We start from the raw sequence: 16364 nt of genomic DNA on the forward strand, positions 1-16364 counted from the left end.
GTAGGTTTCAAATTCAGTGTCTAATATTCAAGGTGGATAAATGTTAAATAAAAAAATCAAAGATTAATTTTAAAAGATTATGATTGCATTTGTAAAAACTAAATGAATAATATTTAAAAAAAATAAAAAATAAATATTTTTGTCAACATAATATAGTTTATTAATTTATTCCTAAAATCATGCCGATGAGAAAAAAGGGGTCCTATAAGACAAAATCAAAACAACTAATCATAATGGTGAAAGTTAATTTTTAGAATATATAAAATTCATCAATAAATTAAAAAACTTTAGAGACATGTCAGTTACATAAAAATTATCATTCATGATTGGTGCAAATTAATTGAAAAATCAGAACAACTTAATGTACTAGTATATTGCCTACGACAAGTACAACAAGTGACACGTAGTGGCATGTACTTGCCGTTAGAATGTATTGTAATAGAAACAATATTTGATATTATAATAATGAATATGTATAGGAAATTGAAGTTTAAAAAGATTAGATATATAATACAATTATTAATTTTTAATTATGTACTATAGAATATTTTAGTATTGTAATATGTATTATAAAATAATATATAGAAATTAACTTTGTTGTATGTTGAACATCATTTTTACCATATATTATGCATTATGTATAGTAAAATATTAAAGAAAATGTAATATATAACTTGCTAATTATTATTTTTCATCAACAATTAATAAAAAATAAAAATTTAATGGTAATATTTTAAATTTTAAATGATAATTAAATTTTTAAATTAGGGGTGCTTGTATTTCAATTTTACTATTATATTTTTTCAAATATGAATATAAAATATAAAATTTAAAAAACAAACTATGAAATAAACATTTAAAAATTTTTACATTGTGTTTTCAAAAATATTTATATACATTAGAACAATAACTTACTTCATAGTCTTGATGTTTATAGGGAAAATAATAGAAGATATATTTTAGTTTCTTAATAGTAGTTTGTGAATGTATCTATATTTATTTGTGAAATTCATGCCGTTAAAAAAGACAAAATGAATTCAAACAATTAGAATGGAGATAAATATTTTTTCATAATATATTATATTGATTAAAAATATGAAAACTTTATAAAAATTGAAACGAGGTAAAAATGCTTGATATTATATTATAGTGAATGCAATAGTACATTGCCTATGGCAAGTACAATAAAGGCATATCTAATTAGAGTTAAAATGTAAATGTCTCTTAACATTAAAAAAAATCATTTTAATTGCTTAAAAGTCGCATTAAGATGAGTCAATCTTATAATTTATCTTTTTCTTCTTATCACAATAGGTTTCTTTTGTTTTTATTTTAACCACAGTGTAGTGAGAAGTAAACAATCCAAACTGTCTAAATCAAAATAAATTATAGTTTCACATGTGGAGATGAAGTAATTATAACAACTTTTTCCTTTTTTCAACCACAACATGGTAATTAGGAAACTGCAATTTTAGCTAACATTTGGTTCTTTGATATACTTCTCACTTGATTGATAAGGTGATTTGAATCAATCTTTTTAACATGACATTGTATAAGGATAAAAAATTTGCAATAAATTCATATATAAATAACTACAATTACTCAACATTTATCTAAATGATTTTCAAATGAAATCATGTTCCAAAGTTAAATGAATAGTTAAGACACAAATAATACATCAATAAAACACTTTTATAGATTTCCAACTACATAATAAACTCAATTTTCTACTATAGACAATAGGTTTTGGATAAGATTGTCTAATATTCTAGTGTATTTATCATTTTCAACATTCCAAGTTTTTAAATTCAAATAAGTTAAGTGGAGAGCTTTTGATTTAACCAAGAAGGAAATATGGCTCCTATTCCTACAAGCTTGGACAATTTTGTGGAAAAGGTCGTGTTCTTATATCCTTCCCGAAGCCAATCAACTCTACCTGTCTTTTCTAATAGATTTCCTGTTTGAGTTCTCATTATTCCACATCTCTAGAGGCAATGGCCTCAACAATTTTTTCTAATTTTATAAGATATTTTTCGTTTGTTTTATACTGTTTGTTGTTATAAACAATTCATGTGTTCATCTTGTTTTATAAAAAACCTTTGGTTATATGACATTTGTATTTTTCCATAGTGCTTTTCTTAGTTCTAGTATGTGTTAATACAATTGAAATTATACCAAATATTTAGAAACAGAAATTGAGATCATGGTGCAAGGTACCTTATGAGTTACCGCTGCCATGAAGCACATAAATCAAATCATGAACAAGAATTTTATTTCACATTATAGAATATAGAAAATGTCTCTTATAGATATATTGTTATTCTTGCTATTTCAATCTATCCTATCTTAAAACAAATACAGGGACTCCAGCTCAAAAGAATTCTATAACTTTACTTTATGAATTACTGCTGCCATGAAACACATAAATCAAATCATGAACAATTTTTTTTATTTCACATCATAAAGTATAGAAAATGTTTCCTATAGATATATTGTTATTCTTGTTATTTCCACCTATCCTATCGTAAGGCAAAAACCGGGACTCCAGCACAAAAGAACTCTATAACTTGTTTTTCCTGGTTAGACGAAGACTTTTTATTCTTTGAATTTTCAACTACTTCTCCTTTGCTTTAAGTTCGAGCCGTTTCAAGACAATTAAACGTTTACCAGTTGAATTTATTATCTAAAGTTTACTCTTGGAACACCCAAAACCATGGGGATAGTCAAGTTCTAGCTAGAACTAGAACTAGAATTATTGAGTGCCGTAGAACCTGAAACTTTCTTCGGTGAATTGTGTGGCGATTTCCTTATAATTTTATTCAATGAATGCGCAGGCGGTGCTGCTTCTTGGACTGTTTGCATTCACTGGATATTCCCTTCATGCACCCAGATCGCTAGGAATTGATCCTAAAGGTACTTCTACTTCATTCCCCACCTTTATCATTTCTTGAAAAACTGAAATTGTTTGTACTCTCATCACTCACTTTGATTAGTAACTCTAGTTCCACGTGCAATGGTGATATTCACACGGTAGCAAATGAATTGCAGAAAGAGGATATTTTGCATCATCGAGAATTATGTGCAAAGATGGTTCAAAATCTTTTACTCGCGACCGTCTCAACGACGACTTTTGTGATTGCGCCGATGGTACAGATGAACCAGGTAAATATTGCGCTGGAAACCCTTATCAATTCTTTCCTTGGATCGATGTAGCAATATTAAGTAGTCAAATTTTGGTTAAGCCGTAACAGTATCCTCAACTAACGAAGGAGAGGGTAGGGTAGAAATACTAGCAATGACACCGAAGGCTTGCTTTCATGTTGCATCTTGTTCTAATCAAAATTGAGCCTCAGACCCCTTAGATCAGCCATAATATTATTTCACTTTGGTGGCTTTTAGTAGAGCGTAAGTATTAGTATGGAGTTCGCGTGAATTAGTTCTGGAGTTGGAAAATTTGAAATATTCATAAGCTGCCGAAGGTAGTCATACGAGCAAGCAAGCAAGCAACCAAGACTACATAATGTTTAAGGTTTGTTGTGACATGGTGCACCAGTCTTCACTAAGAGGTTAGGGATCCAATGGAGAGATAAAATGTGAAAGATTTTGGGTTTAGGGTTTAGGTCGAATCAACTATATATCATATGTTACTTGCAATGTTAAACAATAGTTGAGCATAAAAACATTAAGATACGACTGCTTTTTAGTACCTAAAAAAGCAAATCAAGAACATGATTGGAGAATGCCTTATTCACGACTTTCCCATTTTCTGTATGAACAATAATACACGAATGCAATGCAGTAATGTAATCTCTATAGCAGATCTAAAACGTGAAAATTAATGCATGGGCCCAACCTATCAAAATCTAGAGATAACAATGTACATCACAAATTACTCTCTTCTTTAATGTAATGTCCTTATATCTTCTTCAAGAGAGGCGTGCATGAAAACCAGCTATCAATATAGCCCCACCAAATATAGTCCCACCAAAAATCCTAGAAGATACGTGAAAATATGCAAGGTAGCTGTATATAGGTGTGTAAGAACAAGGCAAACTTCCTATAAATAATTATTGAAGCAATGCAAAAAGGCAGGCTATTTTATGACATAAACTCAGCCTCAGTGGAAAAACTCAGCCATATCCATATCCATATCCATATCCATATCCATATCTATATCTATATCTACGGTGAGTAAACGCTTTTGACTGAAGCTATGAATCAGTGGGGTCAACCCATCCTTGACGTGATTACATCTCAATGTTTGAGGCATTAGTTCTTGCCAAATATTTGTTGAGTGATGTGGACCTCCATATATGTCCCTCTAAATGCAAGTCTCTTTATCTCCCTTGCTTGGCATTGCTAGTCAACAAACACCTTATCTCTCCACAGGATGCACACCCCTTATCTCTCGCATGGTCCTTCTTTTACACTAGCTTTGATGCGGCTCCTATCCTCCACGATGGACATTCCCTTATAGCTCCTATCATGGATAGACCTTACATCTCCCAAGGACAACAATTGCTGTATAGTCATCAAGTTTGAACCTTTGCTGATGTCGAAACCAGGCAGACCAAGTCTCCTCGAGAGTGTGCAGGTACAATTGCTGCTCACTTACAAACTGCCATCAATGACAAGTGTGAGTGTGTGAACACCATTGTCAATGTAGGCTGTTAAAGAAGTAACTGGAACAGGTGGGGTGTGAGGATTTAAACACATCTCAATGGTTGAGGCATTAGTGCCTCTCAAATATTTGTTACATGTTGTGGGCCTCCATAAATGCCCCTCTAGCTGCAAGTTCCTTATCTCTCCATGTCCAAGAAATATCCCTTATATCTCCCTTGCTTGGTATTGCTAGTCAACAAACACCTTATCTTTCTGCACAATGCACACCCCTTTTGTCTCCAAGCATCGTGTGGTCCTTCTTTTACACTAGGTTTGATGCAGCTCCTATCCTCCATCGTAGACATACTAGGAACAACATCTGTCGTCTAGTCATCAGGCACAAACCTTTGTTGGCATTCAAATCAGGTAGACCAAAGCCTCTTTCAGTAGTGTGCAGGTACAATTGCTGGGCACTCACAAACCGCCATCCATGACAAGTGTGAGTGTGTGAGCACCATTGTCAATGTAGATTGTTGGAGAAGTAACTGGAACAAGGTGGGAGGATTCAAACACTACTCAACGTCTGAGGCATTAGCGCCTCTCAAATATATGTTGTTGTGGGCCTCTGCATATGTCCCTCTAGCTGCAAGTCTCCTTATCTCTCTGTGGCCGAGCAATACCCCTTATATCTCTCTTGCTTGCCATCACTAGTCAACAAACACCTTATCTCTCTGTATGATGCGTACCCCTTATCTCTCCAAGCATCATGTGTTCCTTCTTTTACACTAGGTTTGATGCTGCTTCTATCCTCCACTGTGGACATACTGTTGTAGCTCCCATTCATTCTGCCAGCATGGATACACCTTATGTCTCCTAGGAACAACAATTGTCGTCTAGTCATCAAGCACAAACCTTTGTTGACATCGAAATCAACCAAACCAAGTTTCCTTGAGCAGTGTGCAAGTACAATCGTTGGGCACTCGCAAATTGCCATCGGTGACAAGTGTGAATGTATAAACACATTGCCAATACATGTTGTCAGAGAAGTAACTAGAATAGGCGGGGTGGGAGGATTCAAAATCTCAAATAGATCTCAATATCTGAGGCATTAGTGCCTCAAATATTTGTTACGTGTTGTGGGCCTCCATATATGTCCCTCTAGCTGCAAGTCTCCTTATCTCTCTGTAGCCAAGCAATACCCCACATATCTCCCAACGTACACCTTATCTCTCCACATGATGCACATCCCTTGTCTCTCCAAGCATCATGTGGTCCTTCTTTTACACTAGGTTTGATGCGGCTCCTATCCTCCATCGTGGACATACCAGGAACAATAGCTGTCGTCTAGTCATCGGGCAGAAACCTTTGTTGACATTGAAATCAGCCAAACCGAGTCTCCTTGAGTAGTGTCAAGGTACAATCGTTGGGCACTCACGAATTGCCATTAGTGACAAGTGTCAGTTTGTGAACACCATTGTCAAAGAAAGTTGTTGAAGAAGTAACTAGAATAGATGGGGTGGGAGAATTCGAGTACATCTCAATGTTTGAGGCATTAGCACCTCTCAAATATATGTTTTGTGCTGTGGGCTTCCATATATGTCCCTCTAGCTGCAAGTTTCCTTATATCTCTGCGTGATTTACACCCCTTATCTCACAAAGCATTGCATGTTCCTTCTTCTACACCAGGTTTGATGCAGCTCCTATCCTCCACAGTAGACATACCCTTATAGCTCCCCTTCATTTTGCCAGCTTGGATACACCTTTTGCTTCTAGCCATTATCATTCCTCACGAGAATGCAATTTTTGTACCTACTTTGTGTTTAAATATATTGAGACTAAGCTCGATTCTTTCGTGTTCTTATTTATTGACTCATTGGATGCATCTTTTGATTGAATTTTGCAAAAAAAAGAAAAGTATGCATTTCTAATTAAATTTAAGCAATTTGTTAAGTTCCTGAATTTCTCACCAAGTCTTTGCTGAAAACTGGCCAAGTTTTTCTCGAATTTTTTTCCAAGCCTTGCCGAGTTTTCCAACTATGACGTCTGCAAAGAAGTTGGAGGTATTTCCTACGGCAAGTCAAATTGTGATATTGCTATTAGGATTCAATTGTGTAGTTTTTGAATCAATCTCATTGACCCATGTCTCACAAGTAGTGAGTAGTAGCTTGCAAGAACACATTTCTCATGAGAATGAATGTAACACTTAGCACTCATTACATCTACACATACGCTGTTGGATTCGATGCAGGATTGGCTGAATCTCTATGTACTGTAATCTCTTAGAATACTAATAAGGATTTGCCCTCCTTTTTTGGAGTTTTTCATGAAAGGGTTTTTCCACATAATCATGGTGTTATGTGCTCAGTTTTCTATGGTGTTATCTTTTTTTTGGTATAGCTGATTTTATTTCCATTTGGTAAACATTGATATATTTTATTTACAGCATATTTAAGTTTCTTATATTGTTGTCCCCCGCTTATTTTTTAACATTTCAGTTCCATGTCTTGGATGGTAGAAGGTGGGTTTTTTTGAGTATATTTTGGAGTTGCAATTGGTCCCTTCGCAGATTTGTGTTGATACCATGTTTACAACTTCATCTCATTTGGACATAGAGAAGTTCAATGAAATGGATTGAGTTGTGGAAGTTGAGAGATGCTGCTGGACTGCAGGATTAAATGCAAGATTGATGAGATTTCTATGTAATGCAATCTCTTAGAAAAATAATATAGATTTTCCCTATTCTTTTGGTGATGTTTTTTCATGAAAGAGCTTCTCCACATAATCATGATGTTGTTATGTGTTCAGTTTTCTATAGTGTTATCTTTTTGTTGTTATAGCTGATTTTATTTCCATTTGGTAAACACTGTTAGATCTGATTTACAACAGATTTGAAGCTTCTTATATTGTTGTCCGCCTCTTAGTTTCCAACATTTGGTATAGACCCTGGCCGATTCTATGTCTTGGGTGGTACAAGGGAGGTTTTTAAAACATTTGTGGGAGTTATGATTAGTCCTTTTTTAGCAAATTTGTGTTGATACCATGACTGCAACTCTATCTCGTTTGGACATAGAGAAGTTGAATGGTATGGGTTATGAGTTGTGGAAATTGAAATGGAGAACCCCTTAAAGAACGAGATCACAGGGTGGAATTTTAACACTCATCGTATCTAAGTACATAGATGCCACGGGATTCTTTGCAAGATTGAGGAAATCTATATGTATTGTAATCTCTTAGGAAAATAATCATGGTGTTATGTATTCAGTTTTTTTTATTGTGTTATCATTTTGTCGTTATAGCTGATTTTATTTCCATTTGGTAAATATTGTTATATCGATCTACAGCAGATTTGAAGCTTCTCATATTGTGTCTACCTCTTATTTTCTAACATTTAGTATAGATCTTGGTCAGTTCTATTTCTTGGGTGGTAGAAGGGAGGTTTTTTGAGTATTTGTGGGAGTTTTGATTGGTCTCTTTTTTGCAGATTTGTGTTGATACCATGGCTTTAACTTTATCTTGTTTGGACATAGAGAAGTCTTTTTATGAGATGTGGAAGTTGAAAATGGGGGATTTTCTCGAAGAATGAGATCAATGGATGTCTATGACAAATAAGGAGAAAGTTGAGAAACTTCCTAATGAAGATTGAGAGGTGGATAAAATACACGAGGTACTATCAGACTGCATCTTTCAGATTCTGTTCTTTTGAATGTGTTAAAAGAAAAGATTGCATATGCTTTTCGGAACCAAATTGGTGAGATCTACAAAGCCAAAAGTCTAGCAAACAAGCTTTTCTTGAAACAAAAATTGCTTCCTCTTAAGATGGAGGAGGGCAATATAGTAGTCGAGCATATAAATTCATTTATAGCCTGTATAGATGTAGTAGTTGAAGAAGAGGATAGACACATCATGCGTCTTTGTTTTTTATTTGATTCACAGGGAAACTTTCATTCTTGCTATCACTGCTAATCTCGAAGATGCATGGATTGATGCCCTTTTTGGAACTTTGTTGGCATAGGAAATGAGGAGAAAAGTTGTGGATCCTTCAGGTGAGGCTCTCAATGTGAAGGGAAGGCCTGAAAAAAGAGGGTCTAAAGGAGACGAGAATCGTCCTAAGGACATGTTTAAAGGCAGATATAGAACTCCTAGTAAAAAGAACAGAGTGAAGTGTTGGAACTGAGAAAGAGGGGACTTGTTAATGAGGAATGCAAGATTCCAAAGAAAGAATTTGATTTCTCTACAAAGAAATTTTCTAACTGAGATGATGATGCTTTTCCTTCTTCTCTTTATGTTATGGCTAAAGGACATTGGGTAATTGATTCAGAATGCTCATACAATGTGACTCCTTATAAGGAGTGGTTTTCCACACATAAGAAATATGATGGAGGGGAAATCCACCTTGGTGTTAACTTTTTGTATCCTATTGTTGGGAGGTGTAAGATTTAGTTGTGTTTCAGTGGTGGGAGATCAAAATTTCTTGCAGTTGTTTTGCATGTCCCAGGTTTTGAAAGAAAACTTGATTTCACTTTCTATGTTGAATGATATGGGATTGCACAAAACATTTGACAAGCATGGTTGTAGATGATTAGGAGGAAACTTGTTGGTATCAAGGGGGACAAGGAAGGGGACTCTATTTGAGCATGAAGCCAGGACTATTGCTAAATCTATAAATGTAACTGAATCTGAAAATGCTGTCATCGGTAGAAATTGTGTATCAGCCGATGGGTCCCTTCGGAAAGGTTATTGTGTATTAGCCGACAGGTCCCTTCAGAAAGGTTATTGTGTATCAGCCGACGGGTCCCTTCGGAAAGGTTATTGTGTATTAGCCGACGGGTCCCTTCGGAAAGGAAATTGTGTATCAGCCGACGGGTCCCTTCGGGAAGGTTATTGTCATGTAGCCGACGGACCCCTTCGGGAAGGTTCTTTGTAAAGTATTTATACCCCCTTCGGGAAGCATTGTAATCATCTATCTTCCATCAGATCTTATCAAGCATAATGTACTGTTTGGCCTATGCGAATAATAATAAGAAGTTCCGCTATTCATAGCTATTGTCTGTGCGTTGATTTATTTTATCTGTATGGTAAACATTTGGCGCTGTTGCCCGATGGACCTGGTACGCAGGCAGGCGAATATGAATTAAATGTCGAATCAGTTGAACAAAGATAAGAATAAGCTGAAGGAAAAGGATGACATACGCATTATGCAGGAAAATTTAATTTTGGCACAACAGGTTGAACGGAGACGAAGATTTCAGCAAGTTACCGACGGACACAGAAGCACTGAACAATTGTTAGAAGAGACTCGACAACGGCTTGATTTGGTGGAAGAAGCGAGGGAGGAGTTTCTGAACCTGCATATGCCACGGGAAGAGAATTTTGACGGAAGGAGATCGACTCGCACGGCTCGAAGTGCCGAAGGAGCATGAGCGTGGAGTGACCTCTTCGTCCGAGATATACTTCCGGAACGAACAGCTTCGATTGACGAAACCTCTTCTTCACCAAACAGCGCAGAAGTCGAAAACAACGCGAAAGTCGAAAACAACATAGGTGTAAAAAACAGTGCGGGTATACAGAACAACACAGGTATTCAGAACAACGCGGGAGTGCAAAACAGCGCAGGTACACAACAAAACCCTCAACGTACAGTAATAATGGCAGGTCCAAAGGAAAAGTTGCCTAAATTTGATGGTGATGAAGCAGCTGATCCCATTCGACATTGTAAAACATGTGAAATGATCTGGAGAGCGAATGGCATAACAGATGCGGACGAATGGGTCCGACAGTTCCCGGCCACCCTATGGGGTGTTGCGATTGATTGGTTTCATGACATAGATCCCCAGAAATTAGACACTTGGGATAGCATTAAGGAGTTTTGTGCAGAATTTCAAATATTACGTGATGATAATGAGATCGTCAATGAGATATTCAATAGCAAACAGAAGAAAAATGAAATAGTACGGGTCTTCGCCAAGAGGTTGAAGGACTTAATCAGTAAAATGGAGAATAAGCCAGCAGATGGGCTCTAGAAAAGATGGTTCATTAAAGGCCTTCACCCCAAGTTGCAGAAAAAGATGAAGATCGTGCCACCATCAACATATATTGAAGCATACAATCGGGCATTGAACCTCGAAAGTGAACAGAAGACAAAGAAGAAGACCAGCTCATCCGATTCAGATGATGATGAGCCTTCAGGAGAAGATAGCAGCAATGATGAAGGTAGCAACAAGAAAGTCCGTGCTCTTCAGAAGGACATGCTACGGATGATGAAAGACTTCAAAAACATGAACAAGGAAACCAAGAGCAGTGACCTATGGTGCACAGAGTGCAAGAAAGAAGGCCATTCGAAGGGATCATGCCCGAAAGATCAATTTTGTGAGATTTGCCAGATTATGGGACACTCAGTAAAGGAATGCCCTTTCAATTTGAAAACAAGAACACCGTAGCAAGTGTTCCTGACACAGGAGGCATCCCCATCAGGAGGGAACGGGAACACTAGACGGATGGTGCCACATCAGGTGGATATAGAAATAATCAGCGCAACAACAACAACAATGGCGGCAACAACAATAATGGCAGGAGGAGTCGAATCCAGTATGATGCTAATGGCCGGCTGATAGTTCAATGTCGCGCATGCAATCTATGGGGTCACTTCGCCTGAGAGTGCACAACGGTAAACATACCGAAGTTGCTATGCCGATGGTGTGGACTTGGCGATCATGATGATGCTATATGCTTGAAGTCTGGAGTAAACTTGATTACCGTCAGGACGGATGAGGAAGAAGTTCTGGCAATCACTCAGAAGCAGGCAAAGCTATACCCCGATCCGACGGAGGAAAAGAAGAGACTGGAGGAAGCACGGACAGAGATCCAGAGAGCAACGCAGATAGAAACGACACAATTGAAGGACACGCCGAGTACCTTTGTACGAAACTGCGCAGAACTGAACATTGTACGACAAATATTGCAAGCTGAGATACCCGTTAGGATAAATGATCTGTTGCTCACTATGCCTCAACTCCGATCGACACTCACAAACATCGTTCCCACTGCTAAACTCCTAGGTGAACATGGAAGGGAGCAGGAAAGTGGAGCAAGTACAACAGACAAAAAGGACTGTGGCGCAAGTGCAGAAGATCCGATGCTGTTAGCTCTTTCATCCGGACGCTATCCGGTGGTTGTTGAAATGGGCATTCTCGGAACTGTGCTGACAGACACGATCGTAGATGGAGGATCTGGGGTCAATGTCCTGCCAGAGGATACTTGGAAAAAGTTTGGGGCAGTCGACATTGTGGCCACCTACCTTCCAGTTGTTAACAGCCGATCAACATGGAATCAAGCCATTGGGAATACTCACAGTGCAACCAGTGACGATTAGAACACAACCTTTCCTATTGGACTTTGTCGTGATCCCACTGAAGCGGAGAGGATACGATGCTATTCTGGGTTGGGGGTGGTTGATACAAGCCAAGGCAAAACATGATTGGAAGAAAAATACTTTATCACTTGAAAGCAAAGGCCGAAATTATGTCATCGATCTACACACTCAGATGGTTGGAGAAGAAGCTCTATCGTCAGATTCCAAGGAGAAGACGATGAGAGGAGGCAGAGTATGGAACTCGATCAGGAGGGAGTCCTACGATTGGAAGGAGATGACGATTTGGATTCAGTAAATGGTCTTTACCACTAGCAGATAGAGGACTACGAACTCTTTCCGAGTTGTAATATGCTAAGGATCGACAAAGGTAAAAAAGGAGGAAATGAATGTCAGAAGGAACAAAGAGAAGCCGACGGAGGAAATGAATGTCCAAAGGAACATGGAGAAGCCGAAGAAGGAAATGAATGTTCGAAGCAACACAGAGAAGCCGAAGAAGGAAACGCGGGTATGACTGAAGTTGAAGGAAAGAACATACAGTACGAACCGAAAAGAAGGAAAGATTCCACTGTACAACCGCGCAGGAAGAAAGTATTACGTCGAACCACAGAGATAGCAGAAAGGTACAAGTAGCAAGGAAGACACACGATACGGTCTGCACAGGAAACAAAGCGGAAGGGTTTAATAAAAGTTGCAGTAGTACGGAGTGGACGTATTGTTGACGGACAGAAGGGGCAGCTGACGGAGCCCATGGTAGCGAGCTTCAGGAACAAATTGGGCGATATGGAGATGACACAGAACAGGTGAAAGGCATGGCACGATAAGCACCTGAAGCTAAATAGGTTTCAGCCCGGACAGTGGGTATTGAAGTATGACGGCCGGAATGAGATCAAGCCGGGCAAGTTCAAAGTTAAGTGGGTCGGGCTGTATCAGATCCAGGAAGTAGGGGACAATGGAGCAATAAAATTGTGGACTTTGGATGGATAGGAAGTGCCTTAGACGGTGAATGGCTCGAAGCTGAAGGTATACCACGGCTGAAAGACTTTTGCGTCAGAACATGACCTTCGGGCAACCCCCTCGTTGTTGTAGACCGACGATGACGACGGTCAAAGGGAAAACTGACTTTGCTATTCTAAATAAAAAATAAAAAATAAAAAATAAAAAGAGAAGTGGGCCGTACGGATTTTTCACCCTGCTCACTGTACGGATTCCTCATACTATAAAGTTGCCAAGAGCGTATGGTTTTTCCTGTACGGATTTCCTTGACAAGTGTACGGATTTTTGTGCAGTATGGATTTCAACAGGTTTTTGCATCCTCTTTCCATACGACGTACGGATTTTGGAAGAAGCTGAAGTGAAGGCAATGTACGGATTTTTTTGGAGCTTGGAATAGTATGGATTTTAATATGCGATGTACGGATTTTATAACAATAATAAAGTGTACGATTTCTTAGAAGGCTGCGATGTACGAATTTTATAACAATAATGTAGTGTACGGTTTCTTAGAAGGTTGCCATACGGATTTTACAGTTTTCAGTGCCTGAACTGCTGGTCACAAGATTACAGGAGTGCAACGATTCATGTAAGACTGAGAACAACTGTATGGGTTTTGCACATGATAGCAGGCACTGCGTCTATCAATTTGGCACATTGGTGAATGGATTTAGGCCCCAGAAGCGCGCACACATGTACTTGAAGGTCTCTGCGAATGATGAACAGAGTATTAAAAGCAAGAACTCTGGCCGTGTTCAGATCTTGAAGCAAGTGGAGATGCTACCGTACAGGCAATGTACGGATTTCGGGTTCTAGCCACTGTATGGATTTTCAGTATAATATGGTGTACAGGTTTTTCATAAATGATAAATATGGTGTACGACTTCTACCTGTTATTGCATTCAGACTTTAGAGGACATTACAGGATATTGCATAAGGAGTCGATATGGTGGCAGGATGTATGGTGTAGCTGTACATTGGTAGCACAGAAGAGCGACAGGAGGTTTTCTAAAAAAAAAAAAAAAATGTTGACAAATCAAGAATGCTTAGAATGAGTATCAGATGATGCCATAGGGAAGAGGAAGCACTAGCGGTTGCCAGAAACAGTGTGGGATTAGGAGAAATTGCAGAAATAGCGTGTTTCATGCAGTTTTGCGTGGGTTTCGAAGTGCTAATTTGGTCTCAGGACCTCGCGGGGGCGCTGCCCCTCGACCCCGCTGGGGGCGTTGCCCCTTGGACCCCCAGTCGTTGCGGATATCAGTTGTAAGAAGTGTGACCAATTGATGGAACCTGGAGCTGCTGTAGGCATAGTGTACCAGAGGTGGAAAGATCTACAGAACAAGCATTTCGAGAGGGGTGTTACACTTGCAGTAGGTGTTGGCTGTGAAGCTGCCTTGGTGGATGCAGGGAGAGCTCGGGAGGAGTTGATCATCCGGTTGAAGGCACTTCAGCAACACTTGGCTCAGTGGACACAGAGTTGGAAGCAGAGAAAGTGGCACAGGTGGCTATCAAGGTCAGCTTGACTAAGGAGAAAGTGTGTTTTGGAAACTAGTTTCGTGCAGGCACAGAACGAATGTGAAAGTGATGTGGCAAATCTATCTTGTTGTAGTTAGTTGTTTGAATTTTGTTTTGTTAGTTGTGAGGAGACGACTTTTCTTTTTGGGGGGGATGATGTCGTCGGTAGAAATTGTGTATCAGCCGACGGGTCCCTTTGGAAAGGTTATTGTGGATCAGCCGACAGGTCCCTTCGGAAAGGTTATTGTGTATCAACCGACGGGTCCCTTCGGAAAGGTTATTGTATATCAGCCAACGGGTCCCTTCGGAAAGGAAATTGTGTATCAGCCGATGGGTCCCTTCGGGAAGGTTATTGTCATGTAGCCGACGGACCCCTTTGGGAAGGTTCTTCGGAAAGTATTTATACCCCCTTCGGGAAGCATTGTAATCATCTATCTTCCATCAGATCTTATCAAGCATAATGTACTGTTTGGCCTATGTGAATAATAATAAGAAGTTATGCTATTCATATCTATTGTCTGTGCATTGATTTATTTTACCTGTATGGTAAACAAATGCTTGTATGTTGTGGCACCATAGATTGGATCACATCAGTGAGAATGGTTTAAACACCATTTTTAATAATTAAATGTTAGACAGATTTTCTTATCCAAATGAGAGTTGAGTTTTGTGAACATTGTGTGTTTGGTAAACAAAACAGAAAATCACCTTCTTCAGGCAATGATAAATCTAAGAGTAAGTTGGAGACCATACATGAGACTATACACCAAGATGTTTTTTGGACCAGTGCATATTGATTCAGTTGAAAGATCTATATATTTGTCTCCTTCAGTGATGTTATTTCTAGATATACAGTTGGGATAAAGGTGTCTCAACCTTTTGTGTATCGCAACATTGGTTTTGCATTTATTTGTTGTTTTTATTTATTATTGCCTACTAATGTGTAGTCATCTAGTGGGACCCATAGGCTTGGTGACATTGTACTCGGTGATGACTATTTGACACATGTCACGTATGTAGAGGTAGGCATCCACTTTTAGGATCTTGACAAGTGTCAACCTATGACAGATTTTATGAAGAATTGAACAAGTGGCATGAGATACCTTTTTCTTGGAGTAGGTGGGTGCTCAGTTTGGGTTATGTTGGGTTGTAAGGGAATATAATGTTCATAGTCGGGATGCGGCTATGAGAGTTTCTCTTACAGTTGTAACTTATGACAATATTTATGACAGATTCTTATTACAGCTGTTAGATGTGCAAAATCATATTTTGTAGCTCAAAATAGTAAATTTTGGGTGCCCAACATAGGAGGTTTGATTGGGTAGTCATTTGGAGATGTACACGTGTCATCTATAGATTGTTTGGTTGTTGAAAAATGGTGCCAAATGTTATGCACGATTGCATCTTGTATTTTCATCTAGAAGCTACCTGATGTGTTGTTAATTGAAATCCCTCTCAAGAAAGGCATTTATGCTAACCATATACCTTCTTTTCCAATCATGCTTTTCCCCAGATTAAGAAGGGTTCTTTCAAGGCAGTGAAATATCTTGTGAAGGATATGATTTGAGACAGAGCCACACCCCAAGGGGTTGTGGCCACATCCTACATTCCTGCATGTCATAAAGCCAATGCCTAATAGAAAACAAATCCCTAGTCTCCATGTTTCGCTAAAAGACCACAAGCAATTAACAAGAATCCAAACAAGATGAGCCAATAAAGCCCAGATGCAAATCATCTAAAATGCAGGATAAAACCACTTTTAAATAAACTTCCCACACATGCAACTACCCATGTCATTCCCAAACATAATACAATCAAAACCAGCTAAAATATTCAAATGACATGACAACTAGCAACTGTTCATTAAGTTTATTAAAGGGCCAATCAT

General features: G+C 38.4%; 1 protein-coding gene across 2 annotated transcripts in view; it reads left to right on the plus strand.

Moving 5' to 3' along the window:
• Nucleotides 1-2508: 2508 nt before the first annotated feature.
• Nucleotides 2509-16364, plus strand: part of LOC149539871 (kinase C substrate, heavy chain-like protein) — a 54790-nt gene continuing 40934 nt past the window's right edge. The window contains exons 1-3 of one of the 2 annotated variants that reach the window (XM_089801070.1): nt 2509-2579; nt 2835-2913; nt 3049-3162. In XM_089801070.1, coding sequence (XP_089657196.1) covers nt 3078-3162 — 85 coding nt within the window. In that variant the 5' untranslated portion in view covers nt 2509-2579; nt 2835-2913; nt 3049-3077. Of the gene's footprint in view, nt 2914-3048; nt 3163-16364 lie in introns of both variants that reach the window. The other variant, XM_089801069.1, reaches the window with a different exon arrangement.

This window comes from Cupressus sempervirens, chromosome 9, assembly GCF_028749045.1.
Source record: "Cupressus sempervirens isolate cs-2001-9-10 chromosome 9, ASM2874904v1, whole genome shotgun sequence".
Classification (NCBI taxonomy): domain Eukaryota; kingdom Viridiplantae; phylum Streptophyta; class Pinopsida; order Cupressales; family Cupressaceae; genus Cupressus; species Cupressus sempervirens.